The 14,908-nt window shown below is 47.4% G+C and overlaps 1 protein-coding gene across 2 annotated transcripts in view; it reads right to left on the bottom strand.

Moving 5' to 3' along the window:
• The window catches only part of znf385d (zinc finger protein 385D), a 54,523-nt gene extending 41,105 nt beyond the window's left edge, over positions 1-13,418 (bottom strand). The window contains exons 1-2 of one of the 2 annotated variants that reach the window (XM_040165967.2): positions 13,123-13,418; positions 7,175-7,317 (exon numbers count right to left, since the gene is read on the bottom strand). In XM_040165967.2, the coding sequence (XP_040021901.2) occupies positions 7,175-7,317; positions 13,123-13,144 (165 nt within the window). In that variant the 5' untranslated portion in view covers positions 13,145-13,418. The remainder of the gene's footprint in view (positions 1-7,174; positions 7,318-13,122) is intronic. The other variant, XM_040165968.2, reaches the window with a different exon arrangement.
• Positions 13,419-14,908: the final 1,490 nt, after the last annotated feature.

Genomic DNA, 14,908 nt, shown 5'->3' on the forward strand with positions numbered 1-14,908 from the left:
TACCGAGGGACGGATGTAGGAGATCCGAGCTCACTGGGAAACTCGCACACAGCTGTCTTTTAAGGGTAATAGCACTCAGATTTCATATGTTCGCAACGTGCAAATTGTTATACTGGAGATCTATTGATACAAACAATTCCTGGAGGCAATTTCCGTTTGAGGAAAAACCTCAATGGGGTAAAGCAAACCAGAGCTTTCCTGGCAGAGAAGTATCCTGCTCTTCTTATACATTTGTGAAATTGAAGCTCCCGATCCCATTGTCATCTCTAACAATAGTTGACAACCTTGATGTCTTGTGCTGCCATGTGGAACTTTCAGAGGTTGCATAAGAAAGTAATTTTCCCATCTTCTAATATTCCCTGCGGCTGAAATAAAACTGCAGCATTTCATACTAAAAGGATACTAAAGGATTAGAGAAAGTGGGAAGTAATTAAAAAATGCTTTGATCCTTTGTTAAGCTCCGCCCCCTTTCGCTACTTAGTCAAGCCGTCGGAACCCCGTTAGCATGCAGCCCACGCCGTCATAAACAGGGTGTAGCTCTCGAAAAATAAAACATAAAGCGGTTTGGGAAAAAAGCCGACGGAACACATCTACAATGTGCATTTAAAGGATACATCCAGGACGCCAAACAGAACAAAACATCACAAAGAGGTACAACACTGTTCATGTGAAGCCGGCTACAGCTTAACTTACTTAAACTGATTAAAAAGCAAAAACAAGTATATCAGTATACCTTCAGTTGCTAGCGTAGCATAGCATATGCTATCAGACTCAGCTAACGATTGGCCAGTGTGTGTTGAAGGGGCCGGACTTGGCGAAGGATCAACCACGTTTTTCCTCGTGATGGAAAATGTGTCATAGATGTGAACCACTCAAAGCTTTCACTTCTTTTCATCCTCGGTAACCGTCGCGTTTGGTATGAAATCCCAGATATTTGGTTCTCAACCTTCAACTTTAATTGCTACATGCCTCCTTGAGTTTCTCGCATGGAGTAGTGTTCCCTGTTCCAAGATGAGCAGGTGGGCATTTAAGGCCGGCGCGTTTTTCCAACCCCTCCAAAGAACCCCGAGCACACAGCAACGCCTTCAAATAAGCGAAAGCAGCCCCCTGCTGTCAGACCCACAGCTCCTCCGTCCGCGGCTCATCGCACTCAGCCTGACATTTCACAGCATCCAAACGGCCGGAGGAGCTCTGAGAGTCGTTGGCGTGACCGCGCCGCGCGGCGCCGCTGGGTCACTTAAGACGAGGAGCGAGAGACTCGGGCCGCGCCTGCGAAGTCGGCGCTAAGCGGCTCCACGGAGAATCATCTCGCGCTCCCCTGATATTATCTCTGCATTCCACCGGCCCCGGAGAGAGAGAGAGAGAGAGAGAGCGGCGAGCTGGCAGCTTCCCCAGTCGCAGTGAAATATTATCACATCAAGACGAGCTGCGCCGACACGAGGCCTCCGACGGGGTTCGCCGGGGGTCGAGGAGCCCCAGAGGTGAACGATAAGGGTTCGCGGCGTCAGACGGAGAGGCGCTTGCGCTCCGCCGCAGCAGGTGTGGCTCGCTGGAGGGAAGTTGCGGGTTGAGGCCCCACCCGGTGGTGCCGCTCGCGCGCCGGCTTTGATCATTGTTTCTGCGGTCTTGCACGCCTCCCTCCCCCCGGGGGGGGGAGACAATTTACTGACTCCATTACGTGTTTACGGGCCTGCAAAACAGCAGGACTCACCCTTTGCTCTTCTCTTTTCGTTTAGGAAGATTCAAGTGATCGTTCGTCATTTGGAAGAAAGAAAAAGGATTAAGAACAAGGGGAAGTGGGGGGAGGGGGGGGGGGGGTTCTGGTCTTAGTTTTACTATCGAGAATCCATGTTTTTGATTATTATCCTTTTTACGATGTCCAACTACATGTTATCAACAAAGAATATCTGGCGGATGAGTTCAGTGCCGTAAAATCGCAACAATAAGTTAAAGATGTTAAAATGCTTCATACAACAAAGAGGGAAAACAACTTGACAATACGTGACTACAGCCGACAACTATCAAATGAAACAAAGTCACCGGATCCATTCTTAATGGAAATAGGACATTGCGCCATTTCACAATACTGGCAAAAATAAGCAAACCTCGCGGACAGCGTTTTGATACGTGACAGTAGCACAAGGGTTATAGTTAGTTAAAACTTTAACATTAATTAATAAGGCTTTTCAGTGACAGTTAAAAGCGCCGATGATTTGAGAGAGCCCCCGAAACGTCAACATTGGGCCCGCAGGGTCGGTCTGTCTCCACCTGTAAAAGCTCAACCATTTCTCCCAGTAGCCGCCAACGAGCACGATTCATGGAACAACCAGCCCGTTACACCGGGGCCAAAAAACAAATGGGATTTTTACTTCCAGAACCCCCGAACGCAAAGAATCGCTCTCACTTCGCTTTGTGCACATGTGATGCTGCCGTAGCGGAGGGCGTGCGCTCGTGGAAATGGGCCGAGGTGCTGCTGTTGGTGCACGCGGCGGCCCGTGTGTCGCTGCCCCGGCACGACTGCAAAGCAATTTCCCGATGTCTTCAGATCTGCACGTGGAATGGATGAATCCCGATTACTGATTACTCTACAGGGGCAAATGGAGTTTGTATTGTTTTTCCAAGACGAATGTAAGCTGCGGGCCAAGATGGATCTTATTTCCAGGGCCAGAGGCAGACGACCCCCAACACACACGTACACCTTCTCCACAAAAAAAACACCCTTTCCCACTTTTCACTTTCATTACACACCAATCTGCCCCCCTTCCCCTCCCCTCTCCTCTCCACGCCCGTAACCCACCGCCCCCGGGTTCCTCCAGCCATCCTTCAAGGTGGCAATCTCAATTGCAACCTCCACGATCACATCAATTGAAAGGTTGCAGAGCAATCACTAAAGTTCTGCGAAGCTCACTTTCTGTTTCTTTTATTCTCTGAACGGTGAAATGCGACACATCCTGACACACGCGGCACGTTTAGGTCGAAAGGTGAGTCAAAACGACTTTTCAATGTCACGTGAGTTGAAGGATTTAACTGCACCTCGAATGGTCGAGACATCGAAATGTGACGCACCGTTCATCTTTTTTTCATTTTAGCTTCTCTGAAGCCAAAGAGAAACAAAGCAACACTGAGTCCTTTCCTTGATGATGTGAAAACAGACGAGTAACGTAATCGATCCTGATGGGGGAGATGGAAGAAACCTCCAGCAGCTGATAGACGAAGGCACTAAAAGACTCTCAGTCTGTGACAAGCAAGATCCTCCGAAGAAAGATTGATCCCTTTGACCTCAATTGTAACCAGGCGCCACTCTGACCTGCACAATATCATCCCGACGGTGAAGCATTGGCAAGGACTTAAGAGGGTCGCTGGGGGGGAAAAAAGGAAGCATGAAACAATCCAGACTTTATGACATCAGTCAACAGCCTTCGTGGGGTTAAGGGTCAGGCAGCGACCTCTGGGTGTGAAAAGTGTCTTAAACCCGCCTTCCTTTAATATCCAGCAGGGGGCGACGGCTGCGTTTGCGAAATTTAGTCTTAATTGTATCAAAGTCTATGAGAAAATGATTCTACTTCTCACTTGATTTGGTCTCTTAGTAAACATTGTGTAAAGCAGAGCATGTTTGAGAGTTCCTTAATTTCATCTTTGAACTCTTCTACTTAAAATCTACTACTTTGAGCGACTGGGATTATCTCGTTTAGGTTTCCCTTGTAGATGTGTTCTGCCAGACGTCCGATGAAGTCTGGGACACCGCGTACAGGTGTGACATCACACATGCGCAGTGTGGAGCAGCCACGTTGTTTGGATACAGTCAAATGAGAAAAGAAGACACAAAGTAGCTCAAACTGCTCGTCACATTAAAAAAAACATGACCTTTTTTCCTGCTCGCTAAACTACAACATGTTTGTCTGAAAAGCTCCTTTCAAACTTGAGCCTCCTGAAAGGCCTTTATGAGTATGTCTAATGGGAACATGTAGTTACACGCATGGGGTCTTTTTTTTTTTTGACCCCCAAGGCACATTTTTCTGTTACATTTCGGTGAATTAAGAGGCCGACGAGGGACAAAAGACAGAGCGCGAGAATGAGCAGCGGGATAACAAACGTCGTCTCTTCCCCTGCGGCTGAAGACTCCCTGATTGTGTCAGTGTACTGTGGTTTCAGACCCATCACATGCACACGTGGACATGCAACCATTGATGTGGACAGATGTGGACATGCAACCATTATTACGAGCTTTCCCGGGTTCAAGTGTGTTCTTGCTGGAAAGAAATGTCAGCAGCTATAGGATTATTTGGCGTGTGTTATCTTTTTTTTTAATAGGGGGGGCGTTTATGTTTACGCAGCCCCGGAGGCACATGAGGAGATCTGACCTCATCTCCAGCGGATTTAAAGAGAGCGCTGTCAGTGGGAGTTCAGATGGAAACCAACTTCGGCTTCATCTGCAAATCACCAAATGCGCTGCACTCAATCGAAACAGCTGCTCGGTTTCTGTGCACGATTTACAATCAGAGATCCACATCTTCTAATAAACTGCTTGACTGAAGCCACATCTGCGGCGGCAGAAAGCAGCATTTTAGTTAAAGCAGAGAAAGTTATTTAAGATAATATAGCAGCATCGACATTTGGAAAGCGTTTTACATTCTAATGTGACGTCTCAAAGGAAAATGTAAAACCAAGTATTATATGTTTTATATTTAACAAGAGATCTGCCAATTTGATACCCTCTTTTTATCATCGTGTGATTTGTTCTCATTTCTTAAGTCTTAAATTCCAAATGAATTGTGTTGTGAAAGGGAAGCTTACAATACGGCCACTATTCTACATTGTCTAATAATCTTTTCTAAAATGTCTTCTACGTCTGTTGCTTTACTTTTAAATACAATTAGCTTTTTACCTTTTCCTCGACTAATAATTTGAATCCAGGACAGAATTTGACATCTCATCACTTCAAACCCCCGTTTCTAAGGCGTGTGAAAGAGGTCCCTCCCCATCAGAACCCGATCAGACCTCCGCGCCGGCACCGAGGCTCCACGTGTCGCACCCTTGGAAGGAGACTTCAGTCAAAGAAGAGAGGAACTTTTTCCTCGAGTGTCAAGTCGTCACCACGAAGCTCTGCCTGCTGATCAAGGAGATCAGGATCTCGGAGGAACGAGCCACGCGAGAAGAGAATGTGTTTGAGAGGGGGATTATTTTGTGTTCATTTAGTACCAGCTTTGCAACACTCGGAGGCTTCCCAGTGTTTTGCACATTATCTGCAGACAAGTCAGTTAAATAGAGATTAGCCGGGACGCTGAACTTTCTCTGTCTCCCTTTACGTTATCTTTCTTTTTCTCTTTTTATTTTTTATTTTTTTCTCAGTGTTATCCAGCTGTGTGCCATATTACGACGTCTCTTCCCAGATGATTTATGTGGAGATGTCCTTGTGATTCAATAGAAAGACACTTGGAAGAAAAAAAGAAGAAGAAAAACCCCTTTTGACTTTTATCTGTCTGGGTTTTTCTTCTTTCAACAGTCATTGCGGTTTATTTCGATGAACTCACTGATTTCAAGCCACGTGAGGCCACATACTTCCTCATAATTACTTTCCACTCTCAAAAAATAAGATCAATAGATCATTGCCAGCGTGCACGAGAGTCCTGCTACCGTAAGTGCACGGCGGGGCGAGTGCTCCATTTAAAAAGCATCGCCTCACCGATTGCAAATCCAATAAGGTGTGTGTAGCGGCGTCGTACCGGCTTTGCATTTCAGGAAGCTCTCTCCACCTTAATGCTTAATGCAGGAGAAAAGGTCCATTAAAGAGGTAGTCTCTGAAACACGACACGCCTGTTTAAAAAACAATGAGCTCTAAGAGAGTTATTTAAAAAGGTCCACGTCGGCAAAACAGATAAACAGTTGAGCCGTGATGCAGTAATATATTTACAAAGCCGACAGGAAAGGACGGGACGTATTTCTTATTGATGCATGAACGTCATGATTTTCATTTCCTAATGTGTCTGCTGATTTGTTTTATTCTGTATTAATCAATTAATGGTTTGGTTTGTTTGTCAGTAAATACTGAAAAAGGTCCAATTCCTGAAGATAATTGGCTTTAATCCGACACGATGCAAATCGCCACATTCAGACGTTTTTACTTGCATAACCAAAATCAATTATCCAAAACGTCGTTTGTGTCAGTCGCTTCAGGCTAAATGGTTTTGTAAGATTAGATTTTGTGGGAAAACAAGTAAATGTTTTCAGCGAACATTTTCTTTAGATGTTGAACATCTTGACAGAAACGTTAATAAGTAACATTACGTTTTAAATAATTACTTGATTTATGTTACACAGGATTGATGATAGAGAGCATCATATAAATCAAAGCTAAGCTTGAGGTCCACTTGTAGTGCAACACATAGAAAGTGTAGTCAGATGATTTGCGACACCTCTGCAGAGGAACCTTTGCTTTCTTCAGACGGTGCACAACGTATCGCAATCTGAGAAGAAGGTGATACCCATCAGGACCATCGCACTCCAAATGACAGCAACATGGAGCACGTTTCTCAAAATTGCATCGCTCCGAGCACCTCACAAAAGATTCGCTAAAAGGCCTTTTACTGTTACTGTGATAGAGGTTTTCAAAGAGGCATTCGAAGCACTTACTGCACATCTCAAAACACACGTCTTTAATGTTGTAGACGAGTAGAATACCAACTGACGCATTTTCTCCCGTAAAATAGGTCTCATAAATATATGTACTTCATAACAGATGTGGATATTAAGAAGGAGATGAACTTGACTCAATTCCTCAAAGAGAAATAACCTGCTTTCACTTGATGAGTTGTGATGTGAGAGCCTGAAGACAGAGCTGCCAATAGATCTCCACAATAGGGTACAAAATGCAAACTGTCAGGAATGTAAAATAATTACTTGGCTTTCCCGTTTGGGCCTCTGTTGCTTTTAAAAAAAAAATCTTTCTAAAAGAGAAATGAGATGCGATGACTAATGCTTGCATTAAAAACATCTCACATCATCTCTCCCACAGAAAGACGTCCTCCTCTTAAGTGCAGTGTCAACAGATTCCTTCCATATACACAACCACTAGAGATTCAAAAGCATCGATTCAAATAGATGTTCAACGGGTCCCCGTAGGAGACATTTGATCTTATACGTACATTTAGATCTATAAATCGAGGATGTGACTCACCGCGTTGAATCCCGGGAAGAGGCTCACCGCTGTGGTCGTATCCAACGGAAACGGGAGGAACTGCTTCATGCCCAGCGAGGTCTGGACGGCCGGCAGGGTGGGGCGCATCAAGGTGGGCATGAGGCCATTTTGACATGTGTTGCCTGCGGGAGGGGGGGAAAGCAAAGGCAACATGTTGATCTTTCAGCTTAGATCCAATTGAACTTTCAGTGTGTTTGTTTAGTGTGCATATTAAAGCCTTTACACAGCGTATCAGTGAAGTCTGTTAGTCATCTAAGTAAATATTTAACGCTGCCAAAGCAGACATCCTTTACATTAGTTCCAGCATGAGTTCATTTGATTTAGATTAATGCCAGGAGTGGAAACAACTTTTGCTACAAAATTTGCTGTGACTTATAGCATGGAAATCCCCAAAATAACCAACAAATTTCTCTTTTTTTTTAATGACGTAAATTAATCTCACATTTGGGGGATAACATCCAACGTGAGTTTGTGACGAAATAACCTCAATTCAAGGTCCACTTCTAAGCTTTTTGTCGGATTGTAAAAGTTCCTAAGAGCTGGTTGAGACACAAACAGATTAATGTGTGGCCGGCCAAATGCGCCTTCCCCACCTTCTAAACCCTTATTCCAGGGGCCTTTGCTCCGGGGCCAAACCCTAACCCAATTTTCATCTGAGCCGAACACCTGCAAAGCTCGGAGGCTGCTTCTGGCGCGGTTCTGCTGCTAATCACGATGACGAAAAGAAAAGATGTCTGCAGAAACGGTCAAAAACCGCACGGTAGTCACACGCCAGACCCACAAGTTGAAAACAATAATTACGCACTGAGAACAAGTTGCACATTCGGGGGACCACTGCTACGATGTTTATCCCTCCGAAACAGATGTTTTCTCCCTGAAACGTCCCCTCAAACTGAGGCGGGACGACGACCTCGAGCGCGGCGCGTCATCTGAGACGAGTCAGTGGCAGAGGAGGCCTGGTCCTCACGTCTCCAGGACAAACAAGAGTAAATACTTCACTTTTATTGTCATGTGCGACTACGCCAGCGCAGCGCTATGTAAACCACCGATTGGAAACAGCACACGGTTGATTTCAACACTCTGGGATGAGAATGAATTAAAAAAAAGAAAACGCCACGGCCCTCCAAAACTCTGGGAATTATGAAGACATTTTGCAAAGCGGTAATGAGAACCACAGGGAGGAATTTTTTTTTTTTTTATTGCTGCACATTAAACAACAGTGGAACTCCGGGCCGCTCAGCGGGGGTCCGAAGCGCTGGCAGATACAGCATTACACCCCCGTCAAGTCCAATCAAAGTTCCGGTCCCCCGGGTCGGGGGTTGTGGGGTAAATGAGAAGCAAAAGTTGTAAAGACCGTAGGAGAATGAGTGAATAACCGCAAACTGCCCCCCCCCCCATCTCACCATGTCCCCACCCCTTCTGTCCCCCCCCTCCCGTCGCCGGAGCGCTGCCATCTGTTGGAAGAAGAACACACGCCTTGGACCCGACTTCAGCAAAGCGCGCCGTTCACCCTCGGCGGGGCGGCCTGACGTCAGCCCGAAGGCACTCTTCTCCCCCCCCCCCCCCCCCCCCCCTCCCGCCCCGCCCCAAAAAAGTCAAAACAGGCCATTCAAACCCCCCCCAGGGCCCGACGTGCAGGATTAGTCTGCAGGGGGATGGAGATTGACAAGCTGAGCTGGGTTTGTTTGGCGGGGGGGTTTGGTTCGCTGGGTGATGGAGATGGAATGTGACGTGTCACCTCGGCTGAAGTCTGAAGGGTTCTTTATTTTATTTTTTAACACACAGAAGAAGATTTTCTCTCCACCGGCAGCAGAAATATTGGTACAATTTGCTTCAGAATGAATAGCAATAATCTAAAAGTATAACCGTGCATTCAGAATGTTTCTACGTAGACACACTCATTAAAACTATTGTGTTACAGTTTAATGTTGCAGCTGCGCGGAAATCAAAAAGGCCCCTTTTTAACTTCCTGGTTTAAAGTATAAGACTATATGTTTTTAATCAACAGTCTACAGCCACGCTGGGATCAGATACAAGTTGGCTGCTTCCATTTTAAACGAGCAACTACATGTCTTTATTTTGGGGTGGCACAAGTTAAAACCATGTGACGGAGTCATATTTAAGGGCTGAAATAAAAGCGACACCAAGCAGCTCCGGTTACTCCGGTAATTATTTTTCCAAGCACCAAGCTCTTCCTTAAACTTAAAACAGAGAGGCTCCATGTCAAAATACCCGTAATGCAATTATGGAAATATAGAAAGTTAGTGAGAAATACGTGGTATGTCGCATACATGCACCGACAGTACAGACGGGATTCAACATAATGCTCGGATAAGATTCCATGCGTGAAGCCAAGAAAGAATCCAGATTTGTAAATGTACGTACCGGACGCACTGTTAACTGGATTTAACCTCCCGTGACCTCACATACCTTCAGGGAGCTCCACCCGTTTGAGGCCTAAAAGGACCACTTTCATTTCTTTTGTCTCGTGTTTTGAAAGTCGGCGTGCAACAATTACACTCAGGCCAACGTGCCCGAGCATAATGACGCATTCCAGCCTGCGGCAGCCGAGAGTGTTGTATTGTAAGGTGGAACCTGGCTGCTGATATGACCTTGAACCTCTGAGTCCCACTCACACACACACACACACACACACATGCTGCATCACTCCGGCAGACAGAAAAGGCCAGTTCCCGAAGGCTCGGCCACAGACGGAAGTCATAATTACAACTTTGTTTGCAAGAGGTGTCCGTATTTCACTTGATTTGGGTCGAAAAAAAAGAAAATGAGTTGAAGTTTGAGTTCCATATCGTGACTCCCCGGGTGGAGAGTCTCTCCAGAGCGACTACCTCCTCGCCGAAAGGTCATCTGGTGAGAGTCATTAAAATAACTAGCAGAAGACTGTCAGAGTCAGAATAAAACACTTGGGGGGGGGAGGGAAAAAAAAGAATTCACTCTGGCCTCATATCCTGTTTTTCTGTAAGGGGCATTCATGAGGCGATCAAGACAAAAGTAATCAGTCAAAGCCAACGAAATAATGATGAGAATGAAAAGATTGAATGATTGAATGAAACTGTGTGTTTACACGGCGAATGAAGTGGGGGCTCCCCGCCGCGACTCGCTGAAAGCAAGTATGCGCTCGTTAAATGGAAGAATTTGAAGTTGTGAAATGTTGGTCGGTGTAGAAATGTGGTCACAGATTCGTATCTGAGGCCTCACACAAAGCTGCAGAGCGCTGGCCACAACGAACCCGAGAGCCACCAACCAATCAGCGGCCCCCGGAAGGAGGAATTCAAATGAGATTTTGCCCACGATTTCTTTTCACTGTCGTCCGCCTTATTTGCAGCTGCCGATGATGAACGCGGGCCGGGTGCGCGTGCAAACGTGACACGCGGATCACATGTGTCACATTTAATGGTTGCGGTTAAGTGCGCGCGTGCTTTTTTGCCGGTTCCTCCCAGAGTGGCGAAACCAAACTCATGAACGCAGATGTATTGCGCTCCGGGGGAGCTCGTGCTCTTAAACACCACACTTAATTAAATTACCACAAACCAGTCGACACCCGCTGAACCCGCGGCTCTTTGGAGGTTCTTCGTTTTTTTTTCTTCATTTTTTTTTTTTTCTGCGCCCGCTTTGCCCACGAGTGTAATGAAACTGAGATGCGATCGGGCTGAAAATCTTTGAAAAGGATCAGAATTGATGAAAAGCCCCCGCCCCCCGCTGGCCTTTGTTCACCCGTTCCCTCCGAGGCCTTGTTTAGTGACGCGGGCCGTCCTCTGCACCGCCCGTCCTCACAGATTCCCTTATCTGCGCTGAAGCGTTCCTGCGGCGGTCGAGAGAGGGAGAGTTAAAATGATGTCTGGAGGACGCCGACCGGCATTAATAATTAATCATCTTGTGCTGCTCTGCCTCCGCCGCCCGTTAACGTCCTGAACCCGGCTGCTCCTCAGATAAGATCCGTCCAGAGAGGCCGAGAGATGCCTCCAAACGCGAAACCTTCCTGCTTCCCTCGGCAAACAGAAATCCAATTATTATTAGATCAATCTGAATATCGCCGGGAGTCATTTGTATGCGGATGACGCCGCAGACGTGATTAACGCCGCTGTGTTTTTCCTGGAGCGCGCTGATTGGATTCTCTGGCCCCTTAACATGGTCTGAGATCAGTGCTTCCCTTCAATAAAACCATTTCACCCATATTACATCAAACAAAGTGAGCACAAAGGGCGGATTTAAAGCCTTCGCTCTTTTCCTTTTTCTTTTTCTCGTTAAAGCTTCACTTTCACAGATTTTCCACTTAACCTTCACAAGGTAAACTCACCGCATTCTCGTGACATTCCATCGCGTGCGTTTGACCCCGAGGTACGCAACCCCCCCCCTCCCGCCTGTTAGCACGCTGTAGCGCTCGCTGCCTAATAAACACAGCTGTGTAATTCTGCAGGTTAACCAGAAAGACGCTTAGCGCGCCGCTAAACGGCGTCGCGCCGGATAGATTTCCATACGAGGCCCCGACGACTCTGAAAGCTCGCATGATTGCAGCGCGCACTCAAGATCCATTAGCCTGCCGGGTTGTGGTGCGCTTTGCCTTTTGCTGCACGAGGACGGCGTTTAATGCAACTTACGCTCTGTTTATTCTCCTTTCCTTCTCCATGTCGGTGCCTTGTTGGTAAAGAGGTCAAGGGGTCTCATGATGAATCAGCAGAGCTGTATTATCAACCCTCTTAAGTGACACCATCCCCTTTTTCTCAGAGCCGCGTGGTCGACGCACACGCTGACCTTTACTCCCGCTGACCTTTACTCCCGTTGTTGTGTTGTTTCACACCGAGTGAGAGAAGACGTTTCACCGTATTTTGTCTGAGAAAAACGAAGCACGGAAAACCCACAAAACCGCAGCGACCCGCCCGAGCCGCTCTTTCCTTGAGGCTGTCTCCAGCTTCTCCATCTCTTTTTTTTTTTTGGGGGGGGGGGGGGGGTCAAAAAAGGGGCCACATTCCAAAACCCATCTCACCGGCTAACCAGACCTGCATCACCCGCCTGCTCTCCAGAAGCCCGCACACCTGACCTGGTGGATCTCAAAGAGCTGACAGCTGATTCCTCCCCCCCGTGCACGGCGTAATCAGACCGTACAAGCCTCGCTCTGTGACTCCGGGTCACTTTAATCCACCGGAATGAGAAAAAAAAGAGTCTTTCATAACTAATCACCCCTCTCAGAACTCCGGATCCCCCCCCCCCCCCCCCCCCCCTCCCTGTGTGACCGTAAGCCGGCCGTGAGAAGAGCCCTTGAAGAGGAGCATTAAGTCTCCCTAAGCCTCCTCCATCAAATCTAATGGAAGGGGCCTTCCTCCGAGAATATCAAGTGTGCTCTCGACCCGCGCGTCCCCGATCTCATTTGGACGGTCAGCCGCTCGAACGGCCACACGTGGAAACCAAAGCCTGGGTTCCATCCGCCTGGGATTGGGTGTAATAAACCAGAAGGTGAGGAAGAGGAAGAGGAAGAGGGCTACCTGGTGAGCGGCTCCTCTCAACAGTTCGGTGCGCAACTTCACACTTCCTTTCTCATCGCTTCTTCTTGTTGTTGTGTGCAGGCGGCTCTTTTTTCCCTCGTCTTTAGTTTGCACGACAAGAAACAGGCAACCCGAGTGTAGGGGACGGGAACACACACACACACACACACACACACACACACACACACACACACAAAACAACCCAGGTGTGTAACTTCACACTCTTTTTCTCCTAATGAAAACCACCGCTTCTTCTCTTCTTGCTTTCAGTATCCAGAACAAGCGAGAAAACACACATTTAGATGAGGGATTCTGCACAGACACACACACACACACACACACACACACACACACACACACAGACAGACACACACCTACAAATAAAACGAGAGGATGAAATTACAACAAACATGTAAGCACACTCACCAAAAAACATGCTGCTCTCCATGTCTCCTCACGCTGTATGTCCTCTCTGCTGCCCTGCCGGTGTGTGTGTGTCCATGGACGGCAGCCCGTGCACGTCCCACACACTCCTCAGGGGTGTGTGCGTCTGTGCATGTGCGTTCAAATCCGACTGCAGCCTCAACGGCCAGCCTGCATGCTGCTCTCTGCACGCCGCCGCTGACTGTGGACCCCCGTATCTGCCTCCCTCTCTCTCCCTCCCTCTCCCCCTCCCTCTCTCTCTCTCTCTCGCTTGTAGCACTGGTCCTCCCTCGCCCGTCTCTTCCCCTCCCCTCCTCTTTAGCTCCCCCTTCTCCGCTGTCTGTCTGCTCCTCCTCTCCTCCCCCCTCCACACACGGGTCCCCCCCCCCCCTTCTTTCTGTCTTTACTCTTCTTCCGATGTGTCTATCTACTCTTATTTTATTTATTTTATTACAGCAACAGCCTCCTCTTCACCAACGTGTGTGTGTGTCTCTCTCTGGGTGTCTCGTGTTTGTTTTATGTGTCAACTCTGCTTCTCTGACTCTCACTCTGCTCGCATTTCCACCCGCTGCATCTCATTTATTTGATCCTATTCCCCTTTCCCATGCTTGCATCTCCGGCTCGCTCGTTTTTCTTTATTCTGACTGTTCCCTCTCTCTCCCTTCCTGTCTCACCCCCCCCCCCCCCCCTCTCTCTAGGAGCAATGGCCCCACGCTGCAGACGAAGAACGGTAGGAACTACAGCCGGTGCACTGAAGCAATGAGCCGCTGAAGCCAAGTTCCAAACTCTGCTACGTCACATTTAAACACCAACGTGCCGGACTAGATGTTTTCCTACATGTGTCCTATTTGTGAGACAGACCCCTCCCTCAGGTTTCCAGATATTTAGATATTAACCTGCGGGATTCGTCTGGCGACCATCTGGCTCTTGGTCTTTGCATGTGAATTCTTCTTCTGGAGAGGAAGGTATTTTGCTTCTGGATCATCAAGTGAGTGGATGGGAGTCCGGGTGGGGAGGAGGTCGGGTTGGTGGACTTTACCCGTTGATCTGATCGTTGGATCTCCAAAAACATTTTCACGCGTGGAAAATCAGGGCGAATGTCGTGAATCGTGAAGCGAGCGTAAAGAGCCAGATGTTTCCAGAGGGGAGCAGCTGGAGACCGAAACAGAGCTGGAGGGAGACTTGGTCCGGGCCGCCTGACACAACTTCAGACGAATGTTGTTCTGCTCAAGTGACCAACAAATGAAAGAGAAGAGGAGCGTGACTCAACCGGACGGACAGAAGTATCTTCCATCGACATCAATGCAAAGCTTGTTAGATGAGACGTGCTGCACGAAGCCGCCGCCGGTGGAAGAATTGTTTTAATCACTAGCTGTAAAATCTCTTAATGAACCCACTGCTGCCTCGAAGCACGCGTCCAAACTCGACACTCGCCAGCTTTCATTTGACATGATTTATATTGACAATACAGGTTGTTTTTTTTTGCAGTTTGCATTCTCTCCCATTCTCAACTTTATGTTTTCCAGGATGTTTAATTCATTATTTTAATTTTATTTTACAGATTTTCTTTCTAAAACCTGATTTATTAATATTTTTGGAGGCTGCGTGACTTTAAATTCTGCTCCGACTTTGATTCAATTCATTCGAAACGCTTTCGCATCGGCAAATCTTTGCCTTCATGCTCTGCTTTCCCACTACAAAGTCTTTTCTCCAGAAGATATCTAACGAGGCGATTAGGGAAACCTAAATCGCAGCACCCCAATTATGGACACCGGCTTTCTTGTTAACA

The sequence above is a fragment of the Gasterosteus aculeatus genome, chromosome 20 (genome assembly GCF_964276395.1).
Source record: "Gasterosteus aculeatus chromosome 20, fGasAcu3.hap1.1, whole genome shotgun sequence".
Lineage (NCBI taxonomy): Eukaryota > Metazoa > Chordata > Actinopteri > Perciformes > Gasterosteidae > Gasterosteus > Gasterosteus aculeatus.